The sequence below is a fragment of the Salmo salar genome, chromosome ssa21 (assembly GCF_905237065.1).
Source record: "Salmo salar chromosome ssa21, Ssal_v3.1, whole genome shotgun sequence".
Lineage (NCBI taxonomy): Eukaryota > Metazoa > Chordata > Actinopteri > Salmoniformes > Salmonidae > Salmo > Salmo salar.
The window spans coordinates 17,382,948-17,402,401 of NC_059462.1; the positions used below are offsets into that span (position 1 = coordinate 17,382,948).

Here is a 19,454-nt window from a genome sequence, read left to right on the forward strand (position 1 = left end):
TTTGAAGAATCTCAAATATAAAATTGATTTTGATTTGTTTAACACTTTTTTGGGGGGCTACTACATGATTCCATTCGTTATTGTTATTTCATAGTTTTGATGTCTTTTATATTATTATAAAATGTTGAAAATAGTAAAAATGACGAAAAACCCTTGAATGATTAGGTGTGTCCAAACGTTTGACTGGTACTGTACCTTGCGCAGGTTTTTCATTCTGTACTTTTCTGCACTCTGTCATCATGCCCTATCCACTTGAGGTGTGTCACATCAGCCTTTTAATTTTCTCATCACAGAACATGCCCACCCCCACTCACACACATACCACAAAGAGAGGGAAAATGACTAATGCAACCTACAGCATTTTATAATTGTCTCTTTTGTCTGGTGTCTTTCAGGAGCAATACATTTCTAATCCTGCTCTAAAGAAATGATTCACACCCTCAGCAGGATGAGGAACAGAAAATACCCTAATCCTTTGTGAGCCCTGAAGAAATAATGATTTTCATTATCTTTTCCTTTTCATTGCCAGACAAAGCGTGCTCATCTGAAAAACAAGCATAAAAAATAAAAAAAACGGTCATTTCACCTGAGCTCTCATGGTTGGATATTCTCTTAGGGAATCTCAATCGCATACTCCTTGCGTCTTCTATCTCCTCGCCTCCTTCTCAATGCCCATTGAATGAGAAACCTAAAAGTCCCTCCCATCTGACCTTCTCCTCCAAAAGGGGTTTGAGAAGGAGGCGAGGAGAGAGGAGTATGTAATTGAGATTCTCCCATTGTGTATGTGCACGTTGACACAAGAGAATTCTGGGTATTGGTTGAATAATGAATGTCTCAGCGTAGACGGTCGAGGCCCTTTTCAGACGGGGTGGAATCTTCTCACCAGGATGTAGATATTTCCCCTGCTGGTAGCTCCTCGTCATCCCATCCCGCCGTTACCATGCCGACCAAGGAAAGCCAACCTAAACCTGCCGGCCCTGTGAAGCTTCTACAAAGGCTTGCAGCGTGTGTGTGTGTGTGTGTGTGTGTGTGTGTGTGTGTGTGTGTGTGTGTGTGTGTGTGTGTGTGTGTGTGTGTGTGTGTGTGTCAGCGAAAAGGAGGACACTCGGACGGACAGATTGGTGTGGTGACCTCTCCCTCAGGGGAGCCACGTTTTTACCATGAGTGCCAAACCCAACACAGACAAATCTAAGGGTGTTAAAACTGTTGGAAATGATCTCTAGAGAGAGAACCTGGGTGTTTCCTTTGAGACTCAGTCTGCTGTACTCCCGCAGAACCTCTTTCAAGGATTATAATGAACCAATTCAGGTTCAGAAAACTTTAATTTCCTCAATGAGGCAATTCATTTTGCAGCAACACAATACCTATATGGTGAAATCAAACAAACAACAACCAATAGCAAAGAGTATTTAAAAGCGAAGAAGGCTGAGGAAGTGCAATTTCATAAAAATGTAAAAGGGGTATAGAGATGTGAAGCCTAAAAGAATCAGCAGAAATAACACAAACTAATGTCTTTGTAATGAATTGAGAACATGTGTTTTTGTAATGGCTTATAATAGATGAGCTCACCAGCCGACAACAACAAACCCACTGGGTTCTAGCGTTGCCATGGCTCCCCGGGACCTGCCAGAGCACAAGGTGTCTGTGTGTTTCCCGACAGCGGTGGTAATTTGTGGCCAGTCTCCTCTGATTGGGTTTGCCTGCCTCTCTTTGTCTGAAGTCGGCAGCTGTAAGGCTGTGATTCTGCCTAGGCTAGCGCAGCGTGGTGATAGCCAGGGTCAGGCCAGTCCAGGTCTCTCTCTGTCTGTCTGGCTGTTGTGTGAAGTGTTTCCATTGCACTGTTTTAATGAAATGTTGCTGCTCCAGACGCTGAACCCTGAGTAGCCAATGAAGCAACTCTACGCAGTTCATACCCTGTAAAGCTGTAAGGACTCCGAGTCCCTTCTTTCTCTCAAGTCAATTCAACACAACCTTTACTTTGCAATATCAACGTGGTGAAAGCGCGTTTCAATCTCACTTTCCTTCACCTAGACCGTGATTTATGAACCAATAATTTGTCAGACAAGAGAGTACAACCATGAACCTAACAGTGTGATTTATCGTCTTTATTCTATTCTATTCTATTCAAAGAGACACTGACCAGGCTGCAGGCGATATGCTGTCAAGCGATTTCCAGGCCTTCATTGTAAATATGAATTCATCAACCTGCCTGGTAAAATAAATGATCTTAAACCATGCCAGAGATGTCATTACCTTCTGCTCAGGAATGACTACCATCCAGGGCACTGTTGTTGCCAAGAAACAAAAGATCAGGGTTCAGGAGGACATAAACATTTTAACTGGAGTATGCTGGCACAGTCAACTGCCACTGTGCATTGTATAAGTAAGTAAGTAAGTAGCCCTGCACTGGCCTTGGCTTGTGCGAGCCGGAACGGCTCATAAGAGTAGGAGCCTATCTCCTGTGTCTGTAGCGTGAGGCAGATTCATGTTCGAGTACACCCCCTGGACAGGACTCTAGTCTATCGCAGGGCTTGTGCATTGTGTGGTGATGTCTAATAGTGAACGTCTGGTTGATTCTGGTGCTGGGTGCTGAAGGCCACTGGTCACTATGACATTCTGCTGGTGCTCTGTGGTCTGGAGCGTCTATCTATTTGGTACAGCAGATACAGAAAATAGATTCAGGTTAACTGGATGGCAGCCAGTCACACACTCCCTTGACTATCACTCTGAAACATCTGCACTCATGCTCATAACCTGATAAACCTTTTCTCTCTCCTCCTCTTGTTCACAGAGCAACTAAAGCACATCCAGGGCCCGTGGTTCATCTGAGTGACAGCCCGAAGGATGAAGGCAAGGTGAGTAGGCGGAACAATAATACATCAAAAACTGCTTGCCTCCTCTTTCTCTCCTCTAGCAGGAACTCTGGTACACATGTTGTTAGACTTGTTCTTTTAAATACAGGACTATGACCCAAAATGGCTCCCGAACAAGTTGGTAACGCTCTCAGCATCACAGCTAGCATTTGGGTCATTGCGTGCCCTCTGGTACTGGCTGTCCTCCTTGTCATCGTCTCACAGTGGGGACGGCGTGTGTGTGTGTGTGTGTGTGTGTGTGTGTGTGTGTGTGTGTGTGTGTGTGTGTGTGTGTGTGTGTGTGTGTGTGTGTGTGTGTGTGTGTGTGTGTGTGTGTGTGTGTGTGTGTGTGTGTGTGTGTGTGTGTGTGTGAGCAACGTAGAGGGGTTTGGGTCATGAAGCGGTCGCGCCTGCTAAGATGATGGTCGGGGTTGTCGGGGCGGGTTGCCGGGGGCGCGGAGGCATTAGGGGGAATCGATTTGCCATGCAAGACCTGCTGGCACTCGATGTGCGTGGGCTGTTGGCGTGAAAAAAGTCTAAGATGCTGTCAGGAAAATAACAACACTTTAGCGAGAGAGAGAGGGAAGGAGAGAGAGAGAAATACGAGGGAAAATACAGAGAGAGAGAGCCAAACCACACGCACAACAACATTGGAGACTTTATGGAACACAAAGCCTTCACTATCTCATCCTAGAATATCCAAGGCCTGAGGTCATCTGCCTTTGGCCTAAAGAGCAGGAACCTGGACATCACCAAAGAAATTGGAAATACAGACATTGTCATCCTACAAGAAACCTGGCATAGAGGAGACGGACCCACTGGTTGCCCTCTAGGTTACAGAGAGCTGGTAGTCCCATCCACCAACTACCAGGTGTGAAACAGGGAAGGGACTCAGGGGGTATGCTAATTTGGTATAGAGCAGACCTAACTCACTCTATTCAATTAATCAAAACAGGAACATTTTACATTTGGCTAGAAATTCAAAAGGAAATTATCTTAACAGAGAAAAATGTCCTCCTGTGTGCTACCTATATCCCCCCCCCCCCCCACTAGAATCCCCATACTTTAATGAAGACAGCTTCTCCTTCCTGGAGGGGAATATCAATCATTTCCAGGCCCAGGGACATGTACTACTAGTCTGTGGCGACCTGAATGCCAGAACCGGACTGGAACCTGACACCCTCAGCACACAGGGGGAAAAACACCTGCCTGGAGTGAATGACAGCATTCCCTCCCCCATTCCCTCCCCCATATGCCCCCCTAGGCACAACTACGACAACATAACCAACAAAAACGGGTAACATCTTCACAAGGTCCTTTGCTGTTGTTCTGGGATTGATTAGCACTTTTCGCACCAAAGTACATTCATTTCTAAGAGACAGAACATGTCTCCATCCTGAGCGGTATGACGGCTGCGTGGGTCCATGATGTTTATACTTGCGTACTATTGTTTGTACAGATGAACCTGGTACCTTCAGGCGTTTGAAAATTGCTCTCAAGGATGAACCAGACTTGTGGAGGTCTACAATTTGTGGAGGTCTTGGCTGATTTCTTTTGATTTTCCCATGATGTCAAGCAAAGAGGCACTGAATTTGAAGGAAGGCCTTGAAATACATCCACAGGTACACACACCTTCAATTGACTCAAATTGTGTCAATCAGCCTATCAGAAGCTTATAAAGCCATGACATGATTTTCTGTTTAAAGGCACAGTCAGCTTAGTGTATGTAAACTTCTGACCCACTGGAATTATGATACAGTGAATTATAAGTGAAGTAATCTGTCTGTGAACAATTGTTGGGAAAATTACCGACTTGCCAAAACTATAGTTTGTTAATTAACAAGAAATTTGTGGAGTGGTTGAAAAACAAGTTTTAATGACTCCAACATAAGTGTATGTAAACTTCCGACTTCAACTGTATGTTGCCTACCTACAGTATATACACTGCTGTCCCCTGTGAGGAGGAGGTAACCTTTTTCAGCAGTATCACACTACTTTATGGAGTAAATCAAGGTGATGAATGTGCTGAGATAGAGAGACGGGCCGTTTTGGTTTAATTGGCAGTAACGCAGGTTTATGTGGTAGGAATTGAGACAGGTATGCATGTGAACGTGAGCGTGTGTGTGTGTGTGTGTGTGTGTGTGTGTGTGTGTGTGTGTGTGTGTGTGTGTGTGTGTGTGTGTGTGTGTGGCCCATGTGGGACTGAGAGTGGCAGAGTGAAGACAGGCTGTTTTCCACCCCACCTGCTCTCCATTCCACAGTGTGTGATCTGTGCTTTCACAGTGTCTCCTCTCCTCCGTACAGGGACCTGTCTTCTCCTCCCCTCCTCAGAGGATCCCCTCCTTTACTCCTCTCTTCCAGGCTGCGCCACCTCTTCTGCTCTGTCTGTCTCACTGTGTGACACTGCCATTACCCTCCGCACCACCCTCTTAAGGTGTACTTAGTGGAGAGTGTGTGTGTGTGTGTCTTTGTGTATCCTACTTTTTACTCAGGTTGTGTGTATTCCTCATTCCGTGCATGGGTCTGTGTTGTCTATCTCTCTCTCATCCTGAGGGTGTGTATAGTTTCATCTCTGCCTTCAAGTGTAGACTCCTCTCTCTGTGGGGGTGTAAGTGGACTTCTGTATTTTCTCTGCAGGCTTAATACATACAACATATTTATTGACGTTACAACGTACTGTTTGGTCAAAAATGAACGCAGTAAGCAAAGAATATCAGCATGCTAGATTCGTCCTTCTGAGAATGAGTCGTCTAAGGCGCAATTGCGTTGATTCCCCGCCATTCCTTCATTTCGGTATAGCGTGTTCCCTCAGCTAATTATCAGCTGTTGTCAGACAGACGTGGGTCTGGAAAGATGATTCTCATCCTCAATAGTACGCAGTGAATTCCCCTGTATAAAAAGGCTAAATGAATATGACATCTTGGTTTACTTACTATAAAATTGTTTCACATCATTTTTTCACATACCCAAAAGACCTAATATTTTGATCGCTAGTACGGGTGTTTGGACACCACCAGCGTCTTTGCATATCCCTGCGAACCTAATATATGTGCTGTTTCTCATTAATCAAAAACTGCAGAGCCAGTGGATTTTAGATTTTTCGCTGACAAAGGCCACTCTTTTCTCTCTCTCTCTCTCTCTCTCTCTCTCTCTCTCTCTCTCTCTCTCTCTCTATAAATGCCCCATATTCCCATCCTCTCCTAAACCCTTCAGACATCTCCCAGTCCTCCTCCCCAAAAAGTAAATCCTCTATAAATCACACACATGGATAAGAGCAAGCCAGAGAGAGACAGGCAGAGGGAGCAGATTGGTTGTGTGCTGAGTGGAACACTCATGGTGAAGATCATCCCTCCCAATCCTTCTAATCACATCTCCCACAGGGAGAGAACCACAGCCACTGGAGCTACAAGCCAGGGGCCACTACGTCTGTAAAGGGGGAGAGAGAGAAAGAGTTTCTGTTTACTGAGACAAGCTCAAGTCTATAAGACTCTTATTTCAATGTTCAATGATTTGATCCTGTATTTCCTTCTCTGTCGCTCTACTGTCTGGCCCTCGGATTCTCTCCCCTCTTCTTTATCCTTCTCCCTCTACCTGTCTTCCCTCCCTCTACCTGTCTTCTCTCCCTCTACCTGTCTTCTCTCCCTCTACCTGTCTTCTCTCCCTCTACCTGTCTTCTCTCCCTCTACCTGTCTTCTCTCCCTCTACCTGTCTTCTCTCCCTCTACCTGTCTTCTCTCCCTCTACCTGTCTTCTCTCCCTCTACCTGTCTTCCCTCCCTCTACCTGTCTTCTCTCCCTCTACCTGTCTTCCCTCCCTCTACCTGTCTTCTCTCCCTCTACCTGTCTTCTCTCCCTCTACCTGTCTTCCCTCCCTCTACCTGTCTTCTCTCCCTCTACCTGTCTTCCCCCCTCTACCTGTCTTCCCCCCTCTACCTGTCTTCCCCCCCTCTACCTGTCTTCCCCCCCTCTACCTGTCTTCCCTCCCTCTACCTGTCTTCCCTCCCTCTACCTGTCTTCTCTCCCTCTACCTGTCTTCTCTCCCCTCTACCTGTCTTCTCTCCCTCTACCTGTCTTCTCTCCCTCTACCTGTCTTCTCTCCCTCTACCTGTCTTCTCTCCCTCTACCTGTCTTCCCTCCCTCTACCTGTCTTCCCTCCCTCTACCTGTCTTCTCTCCCTCTACCTGTCTTCCCTCCCTCTACCTGTCTTCTCTCCCTCTACCTGTCTTCTCTCCCTCTACCTGTCTTCCCTCCCTCTACCTGTCTTCTCTCCCTCTACCTGTCTTCCCTCCCTCTACCTGTCTTCCCCCTCTACCTGTCTTCCCCCCTCTACCTGTCTTCCCCCCCTCTACCTGTCTTACCCCCCTCTACCTGTCTTCCCTCCCTCTACCTGTCTTCCCTCCCTCTACCTGTCTTCCCCCCTCTACCTGTCTTCTCTCCCTCTACCTGTCTTCTCTCCCTCTACCTGTCTTCTCTCCCTCTACCTGTCTTCCCTCCCTCTACCTGTCTTCTCTCCCTCTACCTGTCTTCCCTCCCTCTACCTGTCTTCCCCCCCTCTACCTGTCTTCCCCCCCTCTACCTGTCTTCCCACCCTCTACCTGTCTTCTCTCCCTCTACCTGTCTTCTCTCCCTCTACCTGTCTTCCCTCCCTCTACCTGTCTTCCCTCCCTCTACCTGTCTTCCCTCCCTCTACCTGTCTTCCCTCCCTCTACCTGTCTTCCCCCCCTCTACCTGTCTTCCCCCCTCTACCTGTCTTCCCACCCTCTACCTGTCTTCCCACCCTCTACCTGTCTTCCCCCCCTACCTGTCTTCCCCCCCTCTACCTGTCTTCCCCCCTCTACCTGTCTTCCCCCCCTCTACCTGTCTTACCCCCCTCTACCTGTCTTCCCCCCTCTACCTGTCTTCCCCCCCTCTACCTGTCTTCCCCCCCTCTACCTGTCTTCCCCCCCTCTACCTGTCTTCCCCCCTCTACCTGTCTTCCCCCCTCTACCTGTCTTCCCTCCTCTACCTGTCTTCCCACCCTCTACCTGTCTTCCCCCCTCTACCTGTCTTCCCCCCTCTACCTGTCTTACCCCCCTCTACCTGTCTTCCCCCCCTCTACGTCCTCCACAGTTGCTGATAGGGTTTGAGAGTGGAACAGTAGTCCAATGGGACCTCCGAGCCAAGAAGGTTGACTTCAGAATCTACTACGATGAGGTGAGTACTCTCTTTCATTCTCTCTCTCTCTCTATCTCTCCCTCCCACTAGCAGACAGTTGAACAAGTGATTTCACCCACATGAACTGTCTGATGTAAGGTTTACAAAGACTGTGTGGGAGCTTCTTTTACATGGATGCTTTCTTAGGGTTCATTAAGAGTCCCTTAAAAGTATGTTTACGTAAGGTCACACAATCAGGGACGATGTAAGGGCCCTATCTGATTAAATATTGACAGTGTACACGATTTGTAACCTATATGCCCTCATTTAAACCTCTACATTCCTCCCCTTATTTCCAAAGAGGTGTCATTAGAACAGATCTGTCAGTCTTAATTACCCATTGTGATGCATGGTGGATGCTCGTCTCTGGTGCCTCCACGTTGCTAGGCCTCACCATCAAAGACGATTTAGAACATGACAAGGGAGAGGCATCGCCATGGCAGCCTCGACAAAAGCTGGGAGCGCGTAGGACAAAAGGAGCTCTCTCTCTGCCATGATTCATTAAGGAAGGCTCTTTGTGTGACGCTCCGGTGCGAGCCGGGAGAAGAGAGGAACGGGGGGATAAATAGCAGCGCTCCAGATATCGCACGGCGCTCCAGATATCGCACAGCGCTCCGTTTGGAGCCGATGCTCATCACAGAAGAGGCCGACGCACTGGAGCACGCTTTAGATGTTACAACACTCCCTCTTTTTTATATATATATACCATATATCTATTACTCACTCTCCGGGAATAAAAAGCAAACCCCATTTCAAAGGCTGGTAGATGAGCTCTCTGCTGAAACCTATAGTTTTTCATTAGTGCAGTTCGATTAACTGGCTCATGAATCCTCCCAAGTCATTTCTGGCTTCTTTAATATCACAGGCACGCAACGTCAAAGACTTTCACTAACACCACCTGAACTCGTCCTACAGAACCATACAAATAGGGTCATATCTGTAAATGAGTGAATGCACGCGTGTGCGTTCGTTTGTTCGTGTGTGGTGCAGTCGAGGGGAGAAGAATAGAAGTCACTGTCGGTTCTGAGCTTCACTAATTGCTTGGCAACATTGATTTCTCCTGTGTCACTCATCGAATGTTTACACGTGAGACTGTATTTTCCACACCTGTCAATATCCTTTCTTTCTCCTCCCCTTGTTTTTCCGGAGCTCTCCGGTTCTGTGCGTGGTTAGTGCTATGATCCTTCTCAATGTTCTAATCAGCCCAGCTCGAAGTCGCGGCCTCTCTCATTTAACACCAGATTAGTTGAGGGACAGCACTCATTTGTTTTAGCTGCTAGGTTAACTGTGGTTGAAGGACTGTATTCTATCCTCACGTTGGTGTTGTTACTCCCCCAAAACAGTTATATATAACCTATTATTATTTTTACTGATTACTCCCTAGGAAAAGTAATTTATTACACTACTTGTTATATTACTTTTGCGTTACACCCCAAAATGTTGCGGGTCCTCACTCAGTGTCAACTGTCATCGGCATTTTGTCTATCTGTCTGAAAGAGGTGGATTCTACCGTGGATAAGGGCAGCATTTCTTCTACTACATGCCCAGCTTTAAGCTTGTTCTTCAGTTTCTGGGTTACAGCCTGTCCTCCTGAACGATTAAAATCAAGCCTTGGTTGTTTGGATGAGGTAGGCCTACAGTCATTTTCAGCAGCAGTGGTCAGGTCTTGGGGGTCTTTCGCAACGAGTTTTGTGTTTGCGTGTTGCCTTTGCAGATGCTTCAAGAGATTGGAAGTTGTGTTTATAGCAGTGGAGAGTTGTTTCTTGCCTGGGCACAGTTTACATTTTACAGTTATATTCTTACCATTTTGTGCTACCAAGTCAAACTAATAGGAGTACTTCCAGTGGTAGTGCACGCATACGTTAACAGGAACTTGGTGAGAGGACGAAAATATTTAGAATCTGGGGCAGGGGGATTTTTTATATTGTGCAAAGAGTGAGGGAATAATCATCACAGATATTTATTTGGATCAATGTACACTGCTGAAAAAAATAAAGGGAACATTAAAATAACACATCCTAGATCAGAATGAATGAAATAATCTAATTAAATACTTTTTTCTTTACATAGTTGAATGTGCTGACAACAAAATCACACAAAAATAATCAATGGAAATCCAATTTATCAACCCATGGAGGTCTGGATTTGGAGTCACACTCAAAATTAAAGTGGAAAACCACACTACAGGCTGATCCAACTTTGATGTAATGTCCTTAAAACAAGTCAAAATGAGACTCAGTAGTGTGTGTGGCCTCCACGTGCCTGTATGACCTCCCTACAACGCCTGGGCATGCTCCTGATGAGGTGGCGGATGGTCTCCTGAGGGATCTCCTCCCAGACCTGGACTAAAGCATCCTCCAACTCCTGGACAGTCTGTGGTGCAACGTGGCGTTGGTGGATGGAGACATGATGTCCCAGATGTGCTCAATTGGATTCAGGTCTGGGGAACGGGCGGGCCAGTCCATAGCATCAATGCCTTCCTCTTGCAGGAACTGCTGACACACTCCAGCCACATGAAGTCTAGCATTGTCTTGCATTAGGAGGAACCCAGTGCCAACCGCACCAGCATATGGTCTCACAAGGGGTCTGAGGATCTCATCTCGGTACCTAATGGCAATCAGGCTACCTCTGGCGAGCACATGGATGGCTGTGCGGCCCCCCAAAGAAATGCCACCCCACACCATGACTGACCCACCGCCAAACCGTTCATGCTGGAGGATGTTGCAGGCAGCAGAACGTTCTCCACGGCGTCTCCAGACTCTGTCACGTCTGTCACATGTGCTCAGTGTGAACCTGCTTTCATCTGTGAAAAGCACAGGGCGCCAGTGGCGAATTTGCCAATCTTGGTGTTCTCTGGCAAATGCCAAACGTCCTGCACGGTGTTGGGCTGTAAGCACAACCCCCACCTGTGGACGTCGGGCCCTCATACCACCCTCATGGAGTCTGTTTCTGACCATTTGAGCAGACACATGCACATTTGTGGCCTGCTGGAGGTCATTTTGCAGGGCTCTGGCAGTGCTCCTCCTGCTCCTCCTTGCACAAAGGTGGAGGTAGCGTTCCTGCTGCTGGGTTGTTGCCCTCCTACGGCCTACTCCACGTCTCCTGATGTGCTGGCCTGTCTCCTGGTAGCGCCTCCATGCTCTGGACACTACGCTGACAGACACAGCAAACCTTCTTGCCACAGCTCGCATTGATGTGCCATCCTGGATGAGCTGCACTACCTGAGCCACTTGTGTGGGTTGTAGACTCCGTCTCATGCTACCACTAGAGTGAAAGCACCGCCAGCATTCAAAAGTGACCAAACATCAGCCAGGAAGCATAGGAACTGAGAAGTGGTCTGTGGTCACCACCTGCAGAACCACTCCTTTATTGGGGGTGTCTTGCTAATTGCCTATAATTTCCACCTGTTGTCTATTCTATTTGCACAACAGCATGTGAAATGTATTGTCAATCAGTGTTGCTTCCTAAGTGGACAGTTTGATTTCACAGAAGTGTGATTGACTTGGAGTTACATTGTGTTGTTTAAGTGTTCCCTTTATTTTTGTGAGCAGTGTATGTGATAGGAAGGGAATGATAATAAAAGTAACAACCTATTTCTTTGATCAGTAACTGTAATAATATCTGTCTCTCTCTCTGTTTCTCTCTCTTTTCACATTACCCTCCCTCCTTCCCTCTTCCCTTTACATCTCTCTCCAGGCTATCCATTCTGTGAGCTGGCATCATGAGGGGAAGCAGTTCATGTGCAGCCACTCAGATGGCAGCCTGACTATGTGGAACCTGAGAAACACAGCCAGGCCCATTCAGATCACCTACCCTCATGGTGAGACACGCACACACACACACACACACACACACACACACACACACACACACACACACACACACACACACACACACGCCACACACCACACACACACACACACACACATAACCTCTGACCTATGGTCTAAGACCCTACAGCCCTGACCCCAACGTAGTGACACAGTACATGCGGTAGTCATTGAGGGGACGTTTGAGATGTAGATGAATTTGCAGGCACTAGCGAAAACACATGGCATCAATTGATAGTGCTTTAAATGATAAACCTTTGCTGGATAACATCAAGACATGTTACAATGACTTGGTGAGTCCATAGATTTTCCAAGGTCCTGAGCTTACACTCTGCTACCCAGCAGATGAATAAGTGCACCATCAGGTCAGATGTTTGCGGAATACTCTTTGAGGAGCTCTGATTGCAATGAGCAAACCCTGCGTTTCTGCCACGGCCTTGGCTCTCTGACGCTGTGTCGGAGTGGTCTGTGTGTAGGCGGCATAGTTTGACCCTGTGACTTTACACATGAAAGACTCCACCAGACACTCAGGAAGGACACACGGTGTCTGTCTGTCTGTCTGACTGTCTGTAAACACTGGGGATGAGTAATAGGGACGGAACAGAGGACCAAAGATCTGTTTATCAGGACCGTAGCTGTGATTGTCTGATCGTCTTCATGACTGTGGGTGGTTTGTGTATGATCGCGATGCCTGTTGTGGCCGTGGGTGGTTGTCTCTGATGACCGCCGTGCCTGTGGGTGGCCCAGACCAGACTAACACATTCACAGTCACTCTGTGGGCTGTGGGCTAACTATCTCTCTCTGTTCTGGCGGACTCACTGAGACAGACAGGAAGGATTTTGCCAAGCAGCACTGTGGGAAGGAAGGGCACCATTGGCTGAAATATACTGTACATCATTATCCTGCCATGTGAATTTAGTATAGGGCTGGTATTGGATCAGTCAGACATCACTTTGAGCTGAGTATAGACCTGGTATTGGATCAGTCAAACATCACTTTGAGCTGAGTATAGGCCTCGTATTGGATCAGTCAAACATCACTTTGAGCTGAGTATAGGCCTGGTATTGGATCAGTCAGACATCACTTTGAGCTGAGTGTAGGCCTGGTATTGGATCAGTCAGACATCACTTTGAGCTGAGTATAGGCCTGGTATTGGATCAGTCGGACATCACTTTGAGCTGAGTATAGGCCTTGTATTGGATCAGTCGGACATCAATCAATCAATCAATCAATCAAATGTATTTATAAAGCCCTTTTTACATCAGCCAATATCACAACGTGCTATACAGAAACCCAGCCTAAAACCCCAAACAGCAAGCAAGCAGATGTGGCTAGGAAAAACTCCCTAGAAAGGCAGGAACCTAGAAGGTAACCTATAGAGGAACCAGGCTCTGAGGGGTGGCCAGTCCTCTTCTGGTTGTGCCGGGTGGAGATTATAACAGTACATGGACAAGATGTTCAAACGTTCATAGATGACCAGCAGGGTCAAATAATAATAATCACAGTGGTTGTAGAGGGTGCAACAGGTCAGCACCTCAGGAGTAAATTTCAGTTGACTTTTCATAGCCGATGAGAGAGAGAGAGAGAGAGAGAGAGAGAGAGAGAGAGAGAGAGAGAGAGAGAGAGAGAGAGAGAGAGAGAGAGAGAGAGAGAGAGAGAGACCTGAGGCATGGTCCTCAGAGAGAAGAGAAATAAAGAGGGAGAGAGAGTTAGAGGATGCATACTTAAATTCACACAGGACACCGGATAAGACAGGAGAAATACTCCAGATATAACAGACTGATCCTAGCCCCCGACACATAAACTATTGCAGCATAAATACTGGAGGCTGAGACACGTCAGTGACTCAACCCACTCAAGTGACGCACCCCTCCTAGGGACGACATGGAAGAGCACCAGTAAGCCAGTGACTCAGTAATAGGGTCAGAGGCAGAGAATCCCAGTGGAGAAAGGGGAGCTGGCCAGGCAGAGACAGCAAGGGCGGTTCTTCGCACCAGTGCCATTCCGTTCACCTTCACACCCCTGGGCCGACTACACTCAATCATAGGACCTACTGAAGAGATGAGTCTTCAAAAAATACTTAAAGGTCGAGGCCGAGTCTGTGTCTCTCACATGGATAGGTAAACCATTCCATAAAAATTGAGCTCTATAGGAGAAAGCCCTGCCTCCAGCTGTTGGCTTAGAAATTCTAGGGACAATAAGGAGGCCTGTGTCTTGTGATCGTAGCTTACGTGTCGGTATGTACGGCAGGACCTAATCGGAAAGATAGGTAGGAGCAAGCCCATGTAATGCTTTGTAGGTTAGCAGTAAAACCTTGAAATCAGCCCTAGCCTTAACAGGAAGCCGGTGTAGAGAGGCTAGCACTGGAGTAGTATGATACATTTTTTTTTGTTCTAGTCAAGATTCTAGCAGCCGTGTTTAGCACTAACTGAAGTTTATTTAGTGCTTTATCTGGGTAGCCGGAAAGTAGAGCAATGCAGTAGTCTAATCTAGAAGGGACACAAGCATGGATACATTTTTCTGCATCATTTTTGGACAGAAAGTTTCTGATTTGTGCAATGTTTCTGTTTCAAGCTGTCCTTGAAACAGTCTTGATATGTTCGTCAAAAGAGAGATCAGGGTCCAGAGTAACGCCGAGGTCCTTCACAGTTTTATTTGAGACAACTGTACAACCATCAAGATTAGTTGTCAAATCCAACAGAAGATATATTTGTTTATTGGGACCTAGAACTAGCATCTCTGTTTTGTCCGAGTTTAAAAGTTTAAAAATTCCACCATCTGCCTTATGTCTGAAACACAGGCTTCCAGGGAGGGCAATTTTGGGCCTTCACCATGTTTCATCGAAATGTACAGCTGTGTATCGTCCGCATAGCAGTGAAAGTTAACATTATGCTTCCGAATGACATCACCAAGAGTTAAAATATATAGTGAAAACAATAGTGGTCCTAAAACGGAACCTTGAGGAACACCGACATTTACAGTTGATTTGTCAGAGGACACACTATCCACAGAGACAAACTGATATCTTTCCGACAGATAATATCTAAACCTGGCCAGAACTTGTCCGTGTAGACCAATTTGGGTTTGGTGATCGATGGTATCAAGAGCAGCACTCAAGTCTAGGAGCACGAGGACAGATGCAGAGCCTTGGTCTGATGCCATTAAAAAGCAATTTACCACCTTCACGAGTGCAGTCTCAGTGCTATGATCGGGTCTAAAACCAGACTGAAGCGTTTCGTATACATTGTTTGTCTTCAGGAAAGCAGTGAGTTGCTGCGCAACAGCTTTTTCAAACATTTTTCAGAGGAAGAGGAGATTCGTTATGGGCCGATAGTTTTTTTATATTTTGTGGGTCAAGGTTTGGCTTTTTCAAGGAGGCTTTATTACTGCCACATCACTTTGAGTTGAGTATAGGCCTGGTATGGGATCAGTCGGACATCACTTTGAGCTGAGTGTAGGCCTATATTCCTTGTTTCTTCCCCGACTCAGTTTTTTGAACGCAGGGAGACAGTCCTCTAGGTATTTATTTAAGTCTGATTCGTGACGGCCAAAAGTAATTTATCTTCGAACGGGAACAGGGAATACTGCCTTTATATATAGTTCAGAAGAGATAAACAATGTAAAAAACATACATGCAACTCACCCGCCAGCCACCACATTATTTAACATGATCTATTCGACTGCACTCCACTCCCAGGCGTGTTAATCACAGTCATTTGCATGAGAGGACAGGACTTAGAGAGAAACAGATTCGTCAATGGTGAAAAAGCCCAAAACTGTTGTTGAAAAGAATGTGCACACTCAATAAGAGGGTTCGTTGTCCTCTGCTGTCTTAGCAGTACTTTACACTTTAATAACTACCTAATGATATGACGATAAAAACAACATAACTGGCTTATTTTGTTGATGTACCCAACATGGCTTCCCCTTTTTTTCGTCTTCCCCAGGGAAGATACTGAAGGACGGGAGGAAAGAGTCCTGTAAGCCCATCCTCAAGGTGGAATACAAGACCTCCAGGAACAGGTAAATACTCTGCCTCTCTTCATCTCATACACCTACCCAACAGATCCCAGATCCCTACATCACACCCTGCACTGTACTAACCAACATGGTACTCTAGTGCTGGGCGAAGCTACCTTGTGTTCTGTAAAATGAAATGTGTTTGCCATAACCACTTTTCAGGCAGCGGGATTTTCATAAAGGTTGTTGCTTTCTATTCCATTTACCCTCAAATAGAGACATTTTTCCTATGATATTTCAAATTATTGCCAAGAGCAGTTCCCCTGTAGTGAAAAATGTATTTGTCAAGTTTCCGATGTTTGTATTTGCCAAAAACTATTTTGATCACCGCTTGTTGTTCAGAAGTGAAACCTGATACGAACGAGCTCCAGATAGGTCTGAGTCATCCGCTGGCTTTCTATCACAGAAAACAGTACAAAATACAGGGAGCCTTTAACAGGAAGCTGTTAAGAAGCGTTTCATCTCCAGACATGGGATTGAGAGGAGCCGCTGAAGCAGAATTCCCTCTTGGCTTGATGCTCTGTGTTGTCTGTTTGGAATGCATGATTGTTCCTAATTATCTCTTCCTATTTCTCCCTTCAGTGGTTAGTCAATTACAATGGAGGCTTGTAATCATATAGTTGTAGTTGTGTGAAGTTGAATATTAAATGAGCTAGATAGACAAGCAAAGGAAGTACAGGTGCAACACTGAGACAACACTTTAGACTGTGCCTTTCAGGGTGTGACCACGCTTTGTAATGCTGAGAGAAAACAGCAAAATGCTCTTGTTACTCACGGCCATGACCGTGACTTTGACGGTGGGCGGTTGTTATCTAATGGCCAGCGTGACTGTGGGCAGGTGTGTCTGATAACCGTTGTGCCCGTCGTGACTGTGGGCGGTTGTGTCTGATGCCCGTCGTGACTGTGGGCGGTTGTGTCTGATGCCCGTCATGCCCGTCGTGACTGTCGGCGGTTGTGTTCCTTGACTGTGTCTGGAGGGTGTTGATCGTTTGATCCTCAGACGGTTCAGTTTGTCCCAGGGCTGGCCCAGACCAGACTAACACATTCACAGTCACTCTACGGGCAGTCAGTTTGTCCCAGGGCTGGCCCAGACCAGACTAACACATTCACAGTCACTCTACAGACAGTCAGTTTGTCCCAGGGCTGGCCCAGACCAGACTAACACATTCACAGTCACTCTACGGACAGTCAGTTTGTCCCAGGGCTGGCCCAGACCAGACTAACACATTCACAGTCACTCTACGGACAGTCAGTTTGTCCCAGGGCTGGCCCAGACCAGACTAACACATTCACAGTCACTCTGCGGACAGTCAGTTTGTCCCAGGGCTGGCCCAGACCAGACTAACACATTCACAGTCACTCTACGGGCAGTCAGTTTGTCCCAGGGCTGGCCCAGACCAGACTAACACATTCACAGTCACTCTACGGGCAGTCAGTTTGTCCCAGGGCTGGCCCAGACCAGACTAACACATTCACAGTCACTCTGCGGACAGTCAGTTTGTCCCAGGGCTGGCCCAGACCAGACTAGCACATTCACAGTCACTCTGCGGGTAGTCAGTTTGTCCCAGGGCTGGCCAAGACCAGACTAACACATTCACAGTCACTCTGCGGGCAGTCAGTTTGTCCCAGGGCTGGCCAAGACCAGACTAACACATTCACAGTCACTCTGTGGGCTAACTGTCTCTCTCTGATCCTTCTGACTCATTGAGCGAGACAGGAATAAATACTCCCAGCAGCCTTGTGGGAAGGAAGGGCACCATTGGCTGAAACATAGAACTCTGCCTAACTCATAATACCAATGGCAGTTCCCCTGTAGTGCAAATTAATTTGTCAATTTCATGTGTTTTACTTGCCAGAAACGATTTTGTTCCTAGCTTGAAACCTGGTATGAACGAGCTCCAGATAGGTCTGAGTCATCCGCTGATATTCTATCACATCAGAAAAGTATTACAAATACAGGGAGCCTTTAACAGGAAGCTGTTAAGAAGCGTTTCATCTCCAGACATGGGATTGAGAGGAGCCGCTGAAGCAGAATTCCCTCTTGGCTTGATGCTCTGTGTTGTCTGTTTGGAATGCATGATTGTTCCTAATTATCTCTTCCTATTTCTCCCTTCAGTGGTTAGTCAATTGCAGTGGAGGCTTGTAATCATATAGTTGTAGTTGTGTGAAGTTGAATATTAAATGAGGTAGATAGACAAGCAAAGGAAGTACAGGTGCAACACTGAGACTGAGACAACACTTTAGACTGTGCCTTTCAGGGTGTGACCACGCTTTGTAATGCTGAGAGAAAACAGCAGAATGCTCTTGTTACTCACGGCCATGAACGTGACTTTGACGGTGGGCGGTTGTTATCTAATGGCCAGCGTGACTGTGGGCGGTTGTGTCTGATGGTCATTGTGACCGTTACCGTGGGTGGTTTGTGTCTGATGGTCTTTGTGACCGTGGGTGGTTTGTGTCTGATGGTCATTGTGACCGTGACCGTGGGTGGTTTGTGTCTGATGGTCATTGTGACCGTGACCGTGGGTGGTTTGTGTCTGATAGTCTTTGTGACCGTGACCGTGGATGGTTTGTGTCTTATAGTCTTTGTGACCGTGACCGTGGGTGGTTTGTGTCTGATGGTCATTGTGACTGTGGGTGGTTTGTGTCTGATGGTCATTGTGACCGTGACCGTGGGTGGTTTGTGTCTGATGGTCATTGTGACCGTGACCGTGGGTGGTTTGTGTCTGATAGTCTTTGTGACCGTGACCGTGGATGGTTTGTGTCTTATAGTCTTTGTGACCGTGACCGTGGGTGGTTTGTGTCTGATGGTCATTGTGACTGTGGGTGGTTTGTGTCTGATGGTCTTTGTGACCGTGACGGTTGGTGGTTGTGTCTGATCTGGAGGACTGCCGGTGGTTGTGTCTGATGGTCATTGTGACCGTGAGACCGTGGGTGCTTGTGTTTGATGACCGGTGTGACCGACAGGTCCGTGGGTGGTTGTCTCTGATGATCATCATGACCGTGGGTGGATTGTGTCTGATCATGATGCCCGTTGTGACCGTGGGTGGTTGTCTCTGATGACCGCTGTGCCCTTGTATGGTTGTATTAGTCTGGCCCAGATCAGACAAACACATTCACAGTCATGCTGTGTGCTGTGGGCTAACTGTCTCTCTCTATTCTCGCGGACTCACTGAGACAGACAGGAAGGATTATGCCAAGCAGCACTGTGGGAAGGAAGGGCACCATTGGCTGAAATATACTGTACATCATTATCCTGCCATGTGAATTTTTTATATTCCTCCTTAAGTATCTATATTATACTGTAGTTCTGATTAAATTGTTCACTTCTTTTAGACACTGTGATGTTTCTCGTAGTTTCATGGTTTAATTTGTTGGGAAGGCTTAGCTTGGATGGTGCGTCAGCGGACGTAAACAGGACGTGATGTTTTTCATGATCATCCATGACACGTTCACGAACGCTCTCGTGACCAATCATCCTATGTTATACCAACATTAAATATTTCCTGGATTTCATAGCGACACTTGGTCACTCTATCGTGATATTGACATATGGTCACAATA

At 46.8% G+C, this 19,454-nt stretch overlaps 1 protein-coding gene across 14 annotated transcripts in view; it reads left to right on the forward strand.

Annotated features, from left to right (window-relative positions):
* Positions 1-19,454, forward strand: part of stxbp5l (syntaxin binding protein 5L) — a 233,983-nt gene that overhangs the window by 154,495 nt on the left and 60,034 nt on the right. For all 14 annotated transcript variants that reach the window (XM_014163997.2, XM_014164001.2, XM_045704487.1 and 11 more), the window contains exons 6-9: positions 2,792-2,855; positions 7,960-8,043; positions 11,740-11,863; positions 15,821-15,896. In XM_014163997.2, the coding sequence (XP_014019472.1) occupies positions 2,792-2,855; positions 7,960-8,043; positions 11,740-11,863; positions 15,821-15,896 (348 nt within the window). The remainder of the gene's footprint in view (positions 1-2,791; positions 2,856-7,959; positions 8,044-11,739; positions 11,864-15,820; positions 15,897-19,454) is intronic.